Raw genomic sequence first — 13,214 nt, 5'->3', positions numbered from 1 at the left:
GGGGACAGGATTCCAGCTGCTCAGGAACCTCTGGACAGATGTTTGTGGGGCCTCCAGGTGGGCTGCTGGGGCCCCTCGTGAGCTCAGCCCACCTGAGAGAAGGGTCTCTCTGACACCATCCTCCTCTGGGCTCTGGGGGGTCTGCGCAGACAGAAATCCTGCCTGGAGAGGGTGCTAAGCCCAAACACAGCCACATGCCTCTTGTCTCCTGGCTTCTGTTTGCTAAGCCGGGTCACAGCTGATCCCACCAGCTCCCGCCCATGGCTCTGGGAGGATTAGGGCAGAATTACCCAGACATAATTACAAGCCCCCTGCTATCTGCTTTGCGCAGCTCTCTGAATGGGATGTTTGCGTTCGGCCTCTCTGTTTAATTGATTAAGTTTCCTGAGTGTCCCCCAGCTAGGCCAAGGACAGAGTGGGCATGCCAAGACCATCCTTGAGAGAAAGGACCTGGGAGGGGAGCGGAGCTGGGCAGCAGAGCACCTTCCCAAGGACCCGGATATTAGAAGGGTTAGTCAGCTGGCTCTTCCCCGGCCTTCTCCAGCTTCAGGCCTTGTAGCAACCAGGGCACTGTGGTGACATCAACGATGCCACCTTCACCACCCCACCCCATCTGCCCACTTTACAAGTAAAACCACAAAGCAAACTGCCTCCAAACCCAGCGGCAATCGGGCCCGCAGAGAGGGCCCTCCACTCTGGTTTGCGATCCCCAAAACGACTACAAAGACCCGCTCCTGCCCGGCCTGCCTTCCTGCAGGGGACACATCTCCTCCGCTGTTAACCCATTCTATAAATGCTTAGCGAACATCTCCCTGGCTCCAGGCCCTGCCTGGCTATGGAGGCTGCGTGGCTCTAGGAGGTGGCACCTGAGTGGAGACCCAGTGAGTGAGTGGCTGGGTGCCCAGCATCTTCCTCAGAAAGAGGAGGCCCACCAGGCTCGGAGTACCTCTGCCCCAGGACCTCTGATTTCCTGGTGCACCTGCTCCACCCCTGCCTGGGCTGAGGTCTCCGGGCTGTATCTATGCTTACCTTCTCCTCTGCGTTTTCCCACCAGCTGTGCTGGGGTTGCCAGCAAAGGCGGGTAGGTGGCAGAATTCAGGAGACTCGACACCTTGAGGGCCTCCTCCCAGAAGAAGAGAGGCAACAGGGTGGTCTGAAAGGTCAGCTCCCAGCATGTTACCTCGTGATGCTCCTGAGGAAGGGGAACGAGCAGAGGCCTTGTTGGTGTGGAGAAAGGTTGGAAGGCCCTGTTCTCTGTCTGTCTGTCCATCCAGGTGGGTGTGTGGAGTCCTGCAGAGGGGCTCAACATCACGGAGGTCGCCAAAGGCCGAGGCCCTAATGTCACAGACTCTCTGACAAACAGATCGCTCATCGTCACCACCGTGCTGGTAAGAGCCTGCCACCCCACAGGAGGGACTTTGTGAGCCGGGGATGGGCTGGAGGGACCAGACTGGGCAGCACAGACCGGGCACCTCTCGGGGCTGCTTCGAGCCTGGGAGATGGGGGAGGTGCTGTGGAAGCACAGAGGGTCTCTCAGAAAGCCCGTAGTCATTGGAACACAGCAACTTGCTCATGGTCACAGGCCAAAGACCCCAGGGGGTGGCTGTCAGTGGCCTGCTCTGAAAGGCGGGGTGGACTGGTCCTCACACCTGTCTGAGATCTGCTTGGAAGCCCACCTGCAGAGGCCTGCGTGTTTGCATCTCCCACCACCCACCCACCCTTGAGCCCAAGTACAAACCACGATGGGGTAGACAGGGTAGCTGCCCTCTGCCCCAGGACTCTGGGCCCCCCTCTTCACCTCAGCTCCCAGAGAAAAGGCCCTTCTCAGTGGTCCCCCCAGCTGTGGTGGGTGCTGTGGCCACACCCAGAGAGCCCAGCCAGTGTGGGGATCCCACAGGCCATAGGCCACAGTACCCATCCCGAGAGCTCAGCTCTGTGGTCATTCAGCTTGCCGTCCTCCCTCCATTCCCCAAACCAAAGAGCACCTCCTTCTTCTGCCCCAAGGTGCGGCTCTTGGCATCTCTGAGGCTCTCTGTACCTTGGAACTCAGGATGGGGAGAAAGACACACCCATGCCACTGCCCTCTTAACTGGCCAGTGTTGTGCCCCCTCCCCGTGCAGCAGCCCTTTCTGGAAGGCCTCCAAGGGGTCCAGAGACTCAGAACCCGCACTTTCAGAGACTCAACACGGTTTTGGGGGACCCACGCTGGGCCATGCTGGGGAGAGGCAGCCTGATCACCACCCAGTAGCTTCTGACCAAAGACCTTTGGAGGGCAATTTTGGTCAGCTTCTCCTTATAACTGCTTATAACTAAGCACATACAATACAATAAATGCATGAATATGAATAGAGCAAATCCTGTATAGAGTGGAGGGCTCAGCCAGGTTTGGAGAGCTCAGTCCAAGTAAGGCTGCCTGGGATGGACCCAGAGAGCAGGGTTGCACACCCGGCTCGGGACCCTTCCAGGGCGCTGGGATACAGTTGCCCCACCTGCCTCCCACTGTGGGGGCAGCTCAACCGGGCACCACGGAACGGTCCTGTGCCCTCCCTCTAGTGTGACTCACCAGACATATGCTTGGTGGCAAGTGGTGGGCACCCCGGAGCAAGAAGGGGCATGGTAGTTAAATCCCAATCTCCCAGTAAGCAGCAGACACCAGGGCCACCAGTGTAGTCAATGTAATCAAGGGAGCACCTGTAGCCCGTGGGCCTCACCCACAGTGTCCAGGGTTGTACCACTGAGAGGATTCGTGTCAAAGGTGATGCAGCCCTCACAATGGTTCTGGTGAACCACTGGTGACAGAGCCAGGACAGGAGGGCTGGGGAGATGCCTGCCCCCCCGCCCAGGTTTGGGCATGAGCCCCTTCCCCCAGCATTGCCCTCAACACCAACACTTGCCTTTATTGACCGAATTTTTGTTAACTAAAAAAAATATAAAAATCAGACTGCTGAGACCAATAAGTCAAAGGATTTCATCAGGAACAGGGGAGAAATTATAAAAAAAAAAATCTAGAAAGATTAAAAAGAAACAAACAAAAAAGAGCAAAGGGATTAGAGACTGATGAGCCATTGAAAGGATATTGATGTGGATGCAAACAGAAAAGAAGAGAGTTGAAAGGGAACAAAAGAAAAAGGTTAAAGGGAAAATAATAATGAGAAAAATGAAAATAAGACACGAGATGAAAAGGGAAGCCATCACGAAAGACGAAAAATTAAAATAAATAATTAACAGCTCCAGCTAGACAAGGTAAAAAATGTAAAACCGAAATGTCAGAAAGCAAAAGGATAAAAGAGTGACAAAGCTAAAATATAAAAGGGTAAAAATAAAATAATAAAAAGGTGGTAAAAGATTAAAAACAGAGCTGCATAAAATGTGAGATATAAATAAAACACTTCGCACAAGAAGAGATTAGGAAAGGTAAAACGAGGGGCACCTGGGTGGCTCAGTGGGTTAAAGCCTCTGCCTTCAGCTCAGATCATGATCTCAGGGTCCCGGGATCAAGCCCCACATCAGGCTCTCTGCTCAGCGGGGAGCAGGCCTGCTTCCCTCTCTCTCTCTCTCTCTGCCTGCCTCTCTGCCTACTTGTGATCTCTGTCTGTCAAATAAATAGATAAAATCTTTAAAAAAAAAAAAGAAAAAGAAAGGTAAAACGAGTGTGCTCGGAGAGATTAGGAAGAAGGGTGATGACATGGGCCCAGGTGATTCAGCCACAAAACAATGCCCTCAAGGGAGCAGCAGGCTAGACCTGATACACCAGAAGGAAACCGGATACACACACCTTGAAAGACCATGGGCGTGCATTTTGTTAAAATGGCAGCAGCAGCCTGATTTCAAGGGTGTGAAACCCTTCTGCAAAGGTGCCCGGAATGTGTCTACACCCGCAGTGGCAGGATCAGGCAGACATCCTATGCCCTTCTGGAAGCTTCTTGATCAACACTCACAGCTTCTTGCAAAGGTCCCAACCTGATGCACTCAGTCCCTTGCTGGAAGTCCCACCTGCAGCATCCTGCTGGCTCTCAGGCACCCCCGGGGATGGGGAAAGAGAGAAGCCCCTCTTGGCCCATGGCCCGCACCCAGCCCTATCTGTGCCCCCGCCCCTCATCCGGGCGAACACTAGCTCAGCAGCCGCTAGGGACATGCAGTGTGACCGGGGTGCAGGGGCAAGATTGTGAGCACAGACTTTTGGGTCTGAGCCCTGGCTTCCCAGTTAATTAGCTGTGTGACCCCAGGAAATTGCTTAACTGCTCCATGCCTCTGTTTCCCCACCTGAAAAAGAAAGGTGGTACTAATTGTATCTACTTCATGGAGTTGAGGGTCTGGGGGATTAATAAATCTGAATGGCACCAAGTGCATGTGGAATGAGAGCTGCTGTTGTTCCTCATGACTGTTATTGATCACAAATCCAGGCCCCGGGGAGCTCAGGTCTAGTACAGTATGCAGAGTGTTCTAGAGAAAGCCTCTGCTTCTGTCCACCCCTGAGCCCTGAACTTCACTGAAGACTGACCCTTGACCATGACCTTGACCATGACCGCAGAGGTTCTTCCCAGCACAGGGTAGCTCAGAGGCTTCAGACTTGCCTTCTACAGAACCCTGCCACCCCGACCATGGTCAACACTACCCTGCCTCTCACTTCCTTGTTTCCTGACGGGCCCCTGAAGGCATTAGGGTTTGTGACCTTGACCTTCTGTGTCCCTCATATCTCTGGTCTCCTGTTGATAAGACAGACTCCAGACCCAACCACGACCTCATCATCTGCTTTGCTCAAAGTCTGAGCTCCTGGGCCTGACATCATAATTATTCCCTCCCCCACCCCCCCACCCCCACCCCCATTGGTCTTGACCTCTGACATTGCTTCTGACCCACCCAAGCCCATGTCCCTCACACTGTCTTAACCCCATCCTGCAGTGTCAGATACTCACATGGGCAGGGGGCGGCCCATGATTGCTTTCTGCATTCCCTGGTGCCCAGAGCTCATGGAGGGTAAGGTTTGCTTCTCCCTGTGGGTCAGTGAGAGAAGCCCAGTCTTTCCTGGAGGAAGAGAAATGGCCCGGAAAACATCTGGAGGATCCCTGATGGGGACGGGCTATGACACACAGCCTTTGCGCTGGTCTCTGAGAAACTCTCTGTGCCCCGCTGAAAATGTCCTCAGTCTCCCGAGTGAGAGAGAGGCCCACTCCCCCATGGACGGACCTGGGGCCTCCTTCCCAAAAACCTTGAGCTGGTCCAGATGCTCCTGAAAGTCTCAGCATGGTCCTGGGGGGTGCTCTCAGGTTGAGGTTCTTTGGGGCAGGGGCACCAGTTGTGAAAAGGGGCCTAGCCCTAGCTGCTCTGGCTGAAAACCCAGCCCAGCGGTTGGCAGCCTGAAAACAGGGCCAGCACCTCTTGCTGAGAGCACTGTGGGGGGGCGGAGGTTGGTGAGGGGGGCCAGCCGGCAAGGGTGTTGTCTGGGAAACGGCACTTTGAGTGACAGGCAGATACCAAAGCTGGGTTCAAGAAGATCCGACTGCTTTGTCCCCGGAGAATAGGGCTGGACCCTTAATGAAAGGGGTTTCTGCTCTTTCTTTTCCCTGGAGTCTGGGCACAGGGGAGGGCCGCGGTTCCCTGTGGGCTGTCAGAAACCTGCCTCCTCTTCTCCCCTATCCCTAACCCTGGAGTTAAGAACAAAGGGTGCCTTACCCTGGGCACACAGATGGACGGAGCCCTAACTGCACCCACCCTGGCCCTCAGAGCTGCAGATGGCCTTCCCCATGTCTGAGGTCGAAAGCCTGGAAGCCTCCCATTTCTCGCCCCCTCTCTGCCCGGCCCCAGCTTCTGTTCTGGTTCTGCTCTCCCATGGGCTCATGAAAAATTCATCCACTCCAACCTCAGCTCACATGCCGAGAAAACACACCTGCCTCACTTCTGGGGGCCCTGCCTTTGAAGGTTCAGAGTTCTTTAGGCTGCTGAAGAAAGCAGCAGTGTTGACACACATGTGGGTGCGGGACTGGCCCAGCCGCACACGGGTGTCTGGAGTCACACCAGTGGGTGTATTTGTGCCCTGTGCACATAGTGACCTCGTAAGACTCAACGGCCAGGCAGGCAGAACCCCTAGCACCGGGCAACAGGAGAAGCAGAGAAGCCAAGGAAGGCCAGGGTGTGGGCTGGGAGGGCCGTCCCAGGTCAGGGACTGCTCTAGACCCCACCTCCGGGATGGGCAGGACTCCCAGTGCTCTGTCTTGGTTCTAACAGGCAGAAGGCAAGGTCTTGGGTCCAGAGCCTTCAGCCTCTGCGGCCAAGCAGGGCCAGGCAGACAGAACATCGAGAATGTGGTACGCCCGTGCCAGTAGTATTGTGTATACAGGTGTGCACTTGTGTGAATGTGCATCAGAGGGGGGCTTGGGAATGCGGGTGCCGGGCAGCTCACCCTTGCATCCTCCTCCCCTCACAGACCCCTTTCCAACTCCACAGGTCCTGCGGCCAGGGGAGAAGCTTAGCCCAAGGCCTGGCTCTCCCGTCGGTGTAAGTGATCAGAAAGAAACCAGACGGAGAGCTCTGGCCGCAAAAAGTCGGGAAAGGTTATTTTTCTGGACCCCTGTTTCCTGTGACTTGTTGAAGAGAAATATTACCCTGCTCCTACGGCGGTTCTCCCAGAGCAATAGGGGAGCATGAAGTTATGAAATTGAGGGCACCTTCACCAAGCAATCGATTAGCAGCCGAGAGAGCTTGTGAATTGGCTGTCTGGACATTTCCAGTAATAAATTGTGAAATAGTCCATGAATAAGTAGTTGGCGGAGTTCAGAATTACCCCCTAGGAAATGTTGCAGGTCGAGAGACACATTACTAAGGCGAGCACCATTTTAATGCTCTGGGCTTTGGCTGTTAAATATGTATGCCATCCGCAGAGCACTTCCCGAAATTAATGGCATTTTACAGCTGCTCCGAAGGCAGCGTATTTATATGGAGATGTATAGATTCTGGGGCTGCGGTGGCTTCACAAAGGAAGTGCTAATTTTAGAGAATAGGCCCAGGGAGGGGCGTGGAGGGAGGGTCAGGAAGTAAGCCATCTCAGGGACCTTTCCCTGAAATGGTTTTCCAGGGCCAGCTAGGGTGTTTAACCTTTGTTGACCTTGGGCATGGTCTCTAGGCTGGAAAGGGCACTGCAGGCACAGGCGACCCAGCACACGGAAAGACGGTAACGATATTAACAAAAATCAATCCGTCGATCACATTGGCAGCTTACCTTTGCCAGGCGCCGTTGTAAGTGCTTTTCATAGATTGGCTCCTTTACTCCTCCCAGCAACCCTATCTGGTGGGGTCCAGGATTCTCCCCATTTTACAGAAGGAGGTCAATTTTGTCCAGGAATGTGTGTGTGGTTGGCGATTCTCCTGGGAGAGATAGTACCTTCTCTCCACTTCTTTCTTGAGCTCACATCAGGGCCAACTCGGACAGTGGTATACTTTGTTCACTGCACAAGAATGTCCAACCAGAAGGATCGGGGGAGGCGGCGGGTTCCTGAGGCTCCTGCCCCCAGGCCGCATGCCAGGGTTCCGGGCAGCACCCTCCCAGAGACGGATTTGCACGATGACGTGTGTGTGCTAACCACAGCCCCCTTCCCTCCAGGTAGCCCCTGCCTCTCCCCGCCCCACCTGTGCTCTTCTCAGCAACCTTGTGAGTTGCCCACTTGGTTGCAGGGTGGGGATGGGAGGCACAGAGATTCAGCGTGGACTCTAGCCAGGGAAAGGGGTCCGGTGGAGCCGGGGGGAGGACCAAGGGTCAGTTGCCCGATATCTTCCACCCAATTAGACTGGGAGATGGCTTTTCTCAGAAACCCTGGAGAGGCAGGAACCCCTGGAGATTCACACACGCTCCCCCATCCTTGCTCTGAATCGTCCCAAGGGATTGTTGAAAATCTAGAGTAAATGAGTCCTGGGGTGGGATTGGGATTTTGAAAGGGGGCGGTACTGGGGGACCAGGAGCAGAGAATCGAGCCCACCTGTCACAGAGGGAGCCCAGCAGGAGGATGCTGGTGGGTTTCTGCTCCGGAGGATCTCCAGTGAGGGTGTTCTCAGGGACTTCCATGGCTCACTCTGTCCCCAGGGGCCCACAGTGTTCAAAGGAATAGCCATACTGGTTGACAGATGATGAGAAGCCTCCATAATCGGGTGTGTACCCTTCTCGTGGGCCTGTGCACATGGGTTTCCCAGTACATGTGCCCTCTGTCAGCTACTGCTTATCACCTGTCAGCTGAAGACCTGAGGCATTCTGACATGGGTAGGGGGTAGGGGGGTGCCAAAGTGGCCTTGGGGAAGGTTAAGGCACAGGAGGAGGCCAGGAGCTACAGACAGGAAGCAGGGGAGCCAGACTCTGTCAGACTGCAGTTCAACTCCTGTGTGACTAGAGCAACTTACTGACCCTCTCTGAGCGTGTTTCCTCATCTGCGGCATGGGTGTGATGTCACCTGTCCTGCAGGCCTTGGGGGTCTGAATCAAGCAGCCTGTGTGAGACCCTGAATTGGTGTCTGGTGCATAGTAGGAGCTCAGAAAAACGTGAGTGACCCATCCACCGTGGCCCGGGGATGGGGACTTGTCGGTGAAGCTGGGTGGGTGGACCCCGTAGAAACACGGACTTGTGTGTTGACCTGGACTTTGGGTCCCTGCTGTAGGCCTGGATTTTGCCCCGTCAGAGCCCACAGTTCTCACCCCGTAGACCTCAGACTGGACCAGGTCAATGGCAACTTCCCACTGTCTGTCCTGCCTCTTCCCCCAGTTCTCTGCAGGGCGGCAAAGAGCTTCTCTCTCTCTCTCTCTTTTTTTTTTTTTTAAGATTTTATTTATCTATTTGACAGACAGAGATCACAAGTAAGCAGAGAGGCAGGCAGAGAGAAAGGGGGAAGCAGGCTCCCTGCTGAGCAGAGAGCCCAATGTAGGGCTTGATCCCAGGACCCTGATACCATGACCTGAGCCAAAGGCAGAGGCTTTAACCCACTGAGCCACCCAGGCACCCTGAAGAGCTTGTTTCTAAATGAGAAATCAGACCGAGTTGTGCCCTCATCACAGCCCCTTGCTGGCTCCCCGTTGCCAGGCAGGGAGAGAGCCCGAGGTGGGACAGCGGGATGTGTGTCCTGGCTACTGAGCTACCTGCCGAGGGCCCCATACCCACCAGGAGAGGTGCCCTGGATCTTGGGGCCTCTGGCTCAGTGAGGGGCTTACAAATTTGCACTTCAGGGCTACACCCACCTGAATTCACTTGCTCTCCTTGCCAGCGTAATGGTGTGAGCTCAGTTCACACCAGTCATGCATCCTCGTGAGTTCACTTTCTGCATCTGTCAAGTGGAACTGTGGGTCCCTCCCCCCGAAGGGTGACTTCAAGGTTAAATGAGGCAATGCCATTTGTCTGTCCAGCACGCCCTTGCTGGGCTGTGGGCTAGGCCCTCCACAGGCACTGGCAGTTGACAATTTCCTCGTGCAACCTGGGTCCACATCCCTCACTTACCCAGCAGATCCTCAGGCTGGGGACTGAGAACCTCGGGAGGACAGAAATGTATCAGGGGGAGGAGTCAGGGAGCGTACTGGATGGAGGGTCCGGTGTGGCAGTGTTCTTACGCAAGAGGAGACATCAGAATCCCCTGGAGGGCTGCATTTCTTTTTTTTTTTTTTTTTTAAAGATCTATATATTTATTTGAGAGAGAGAGTGAGTGGGGGGAGGGGCAGAAGGAGTGAGAGAATCCCAAGCAAACTCCCCACTGAGTGTGGAGCCCAACAGGGGCCCAGTCGGCCACCCTGAGATCATGACCTGAACCGAAATCAAGAGTCGGACGCTGGGCTCCAACCCCAGAGTTTCAGGCCCAGTGGTCCACGTGCAGCTGAAAAGTGTACATTTCTCACAAGTTCTTGGGTGCCGCTGGGGCTGCTGATCGGGGATCACACTTGGAGAACCGCCGGCCTTGCACGGATGGTGTGGTAGAGAGCATGGGATTCGAATCTGATCGCCTGAGTCCAAATGCCTGTCCCACCCCTTACCAGCTCTGTGACCGTCAGACAGTTCATCATAAATACCCTCCAAGCCCGCGCCTCATGCCAGGGGCCACGACAAAATACAGATGAGGAGAGGCTCCAGACCAAGCTCTCCCCCGACCCACGCCGCCTTTGTCAGCCCCTCTCCCGTCTCTCCCTGCAGGAGGAGCCCTTCGTCATGTTCCGGAAGTCTGACAGGACCCTGTTCGGGAATGACCGCTTCGAGGGCTACTGTATCGACCTGCTCAAGGAGCTGGCCCATATCCTAGGCTTCTCCTACGAGATCCGGCTGGTGGAAGATGGCAAGTACGGGGCACAGGACGACAAGGGCCAGTGGAACGGCATGATCAAGGAGCTCATCGACCATGTAAGCAGGAAGGGAGCCCCCTGGGGCTAGGGACGCCCTAGGGGGCTTGGTCAAGTCCAGTGCATGTCGGGGTGGGGCATCCCAGCAGGTGAGAGCCCTGGGGGCAGGGGAGATAGAGACAAAGGTCCTTGGGAAGGACCCACTCCCGTGGGCCTGCCTTGCTCATGCTCCCCAGCTCCCAGACACTGCCCTTCACACAAGCACACGTGTACTACCCGTCCCGCCCTTGTGACCACCACCGCCCCCCCTCCGTGTGACTGAGTCTTTCCCACTGGTGTCTTTGGTGAGCTTGCTCAGGAGGACTTCCCCAGCTCCTCGATGCCTCTCGGTCCTTTAGGGGAGACCAAAGGCGTCCCAGTCACGTGGGTGCCAGTACAAAACACTTCCCAAACTCTAGGATGCAGAGCTAGGTCTGTCCCTGCCTTGAGTGGCTTTGGCCGCAGGGGAGAGACCGGTGGTGCAGGGAGCTGAGGGCTCTGTGAGGGGAGAAGCAAGGCTCAGCTGGGAGCGCTATGCCTGAGGTGAGGGAGAGTAGGGGGAAGCAGATAGGCAGGGCTTTGGGAAGAAGGAGCAGCTGGTAGGAGGGGCCTGGGGCTTGTGGGACCCTGGGAGGAAGACAGAAGCCATAGTGTATGGTCGCCCCAGGTGGGGGCAGGCAGGGGCCCTGGGTTCAAGGACCGGTACCCCAATCAGCAGCTGTGTGAATAGGGGCCCGTGAGGAGGAACCTCTCTAAGCGATTTCCCATCTCTGGAATGGGCGTCACTCCTCGGAGGATTATTGTGACCCTGGATGGAAGGACTAGGAGCAGGGCGTCGCCCACCGCAAGACCTCAGTAAGAGGGAGGCTTGTCAGGTGCCCAGATGCGATCTGCCGGAACTCAGGTTCTGGCCCCATGTTAGCACCTCATAGGTGTGCGACCGGGAATGTTCGTCAACCTCCCTGAGTCTCAGTGTCTCCACGTTTAAAATAGGAGGAAGGGACAACCACCAGAGCTCCCGCAGCTGCTGCAGGAATGGAAGAAGGAGCTATTTGCACAGGCTCAGCTGGCCTGTAGCAAACGTTTTCTGCCTTCCAGCCCAAGCCCCTCAGCTTTCCAGAGGCATCTGTCAGCAAAGACCTGCTAACGAATGCCAGGACCTGATCTATACAGACCCCTTATGTTCTCCTCCCCTCATTTATCCTCACAACAACCCCGTGAGGTAGGTCCTGCTCCCACCACCCATTTTACAGATGGGGAAACTGAGGCAGAGAGCAGTGAGGACCCACGGCTCGTAAGTGGTGTTCAAAGCAGCAGAGTCTTTGGAGGTTCTCTGCTTTTGGAAGCCCTGTGCTCCAACATGTGCGAAGAGCCATCCTGACCCCAGGAGCGAGGGCAAAGTAGGCTCCTGTAGTCCTGTAGTGTAGATCTTGGCATGGAAAGTACCAGCCACGGGGATTGTTACCGTGCAGGGAAGATGCTCTACAGGGAACCTAGAGCCTTGGACAGGAGGGAGAAGCGGGAAGGCTCAAGCAAAACCTTCATTTCCTAGGGCCCCCAGAACTCAGGCTCCTGTAGAAGGCTGGTGGGAGAGGCTTCTGGTCACCAGCACGAACTTGGGCTGGGCTTGACTCCCACTCTGCGGCAACTTAGCCGCACGCTCCTCGACAAGTTTCTTGGCCTCTCTCTGTCTCAATTTCCCTATCTGTAAAACAGGAATGACAGTCATAGAGCCAGCCCCATAGGCTGTGAGGGCTAAGCTCACCCACGTGCGTTATGTCCTCTGCACCCTGTCGGTCCTTGTCTTCTTATTTTTATCTGTATCGTACGGTTACTCCTTCGAGGCCGGGGAGGGGACTTGAGGAAGTCCCTTCATGTCCCCGGGTTCCTAGGTTCTAACTCAACATGGAGAATACGAACACCGAATATGGACTACCTACCCTGTGTTCTTCCCAGCAGGTTGAGCGGCTGGGAGGAGACAGCTGGTGGGGAAGCTCTCCTAGATTGTGGAATCCAGTGTAAACGGAAGGGAGTGGTGTTGTCACCATTATTAGTAATAACTATAATTATTATGGAAATTAGTCAGCAGGCCCCAGAGGCATCTCCATTTATCAGCTCCCCTACTTCTGCTTGGTGCCAGGGCTCTGGAATGCGGGGCCCCGGTGGGTGCCAGTGCCTGTTGTTTGCAGAGGCAGGCTGAACGGGGGAGGTGGAGGGGGTCCCGTGGAGCGTGGAGGCCACCTGTGGAAGGGAGCAGGGCCGGCGCCAGTCCGGGTGGCCACAGCATCTCCATCTCCAGGCTTTGAAGAGCATTTGTGAGGGGGAGGCTCAGAAAAACCCAGCGGTAAGCCAGACCTTTCTCAGCTGACCCTCTGCTGGGGAAAAGAGGGGAGGTGGCCTCATCTGCGGCCTCCGTGCGGCGCGGTATCCATCAAGGCGCAGGCCCTGACGGGACAGGCAGGGGACCTTGTTAAACCCGATTCCCTACAATTGATGAGCCTATTAATCCTAGCTTGGTGCCATTTTTAATAACATCATAACCATTTATTAGTGTCGTCAGATAATTAGTCTTCTCGCTAGCTCATAGATAGCGTGGTAAAGGCTTCGCAATATTATTACTTCCTTATTAAGGATCTGAACGCAGACGTAAAAGTGATGAATGCCTACCTTTGTGAGAATCTGCCCCCCAAGGCCCATTTGGAGGCCCTGGGTGGAGCCTCTGACCAGCAGGACTTAAGAGGTCCTTCTCGGACACTCTTGCTCTCCTCTGTCCCACGCCACACGGCCTTCCAGGGAGCCAGGCTCACGGAGGAAGATGGGACAGGTGGGGGTGTGACCCCGCCTGCTGACACACTCCTCACGCCCCTGTCCCGGCACGG

General features: G+C 55.4%; 1 protein-coding gene across 2 annotated transcripts in view; it reads left to right on the top strand.

The window, feature by feature from the left end:
* LOC111143191 (glutamate ionotropic receptor kainate type subunit 3) overlaps positions 1 to 13,214 on the top strand; it is a 219,547-nt gene that overhangs the window by 169,824 nt on the left and 36,509 nt on the right. For both annotated transcript variants that reach the window (XM_022496724.1, XM_022496723.1), the window contains exons 9-10: positions 1,275 to 1,388; positions 10,154 to 10,357. In XM_022496724.1, the coding sequence (XP_022352432.1) occupies positions 1,275 to 1,388; positions 10,154 to 10,357 (318 nt within the window). The remainder of the gene's footprint in view (positions 1 to 1,274; positions 1,389 to 10,153; positions 10,358 to 13,214) is intronic.

This window comes from Enhydra lutris, unplaced genomic scaffold, assembly GCF_002288905.1.
Source record: "Enhydra lutris kenyoni isolate GAN:26980312 unplaced genomic scaffold, ASM228890v2 scaffoldscaffold9, whole genome shotgun sequence".
NCBI classification, from domain to species: domain Eukaryota; kingdom Metazoa; phylum Chordata; class Mammalia; order Carnivora; family Mustelidae; genus Enhydra; species Enhydra lutris.
This window is presented reverse-complemented; position numbering and strand designations above follow the sequence as displayed.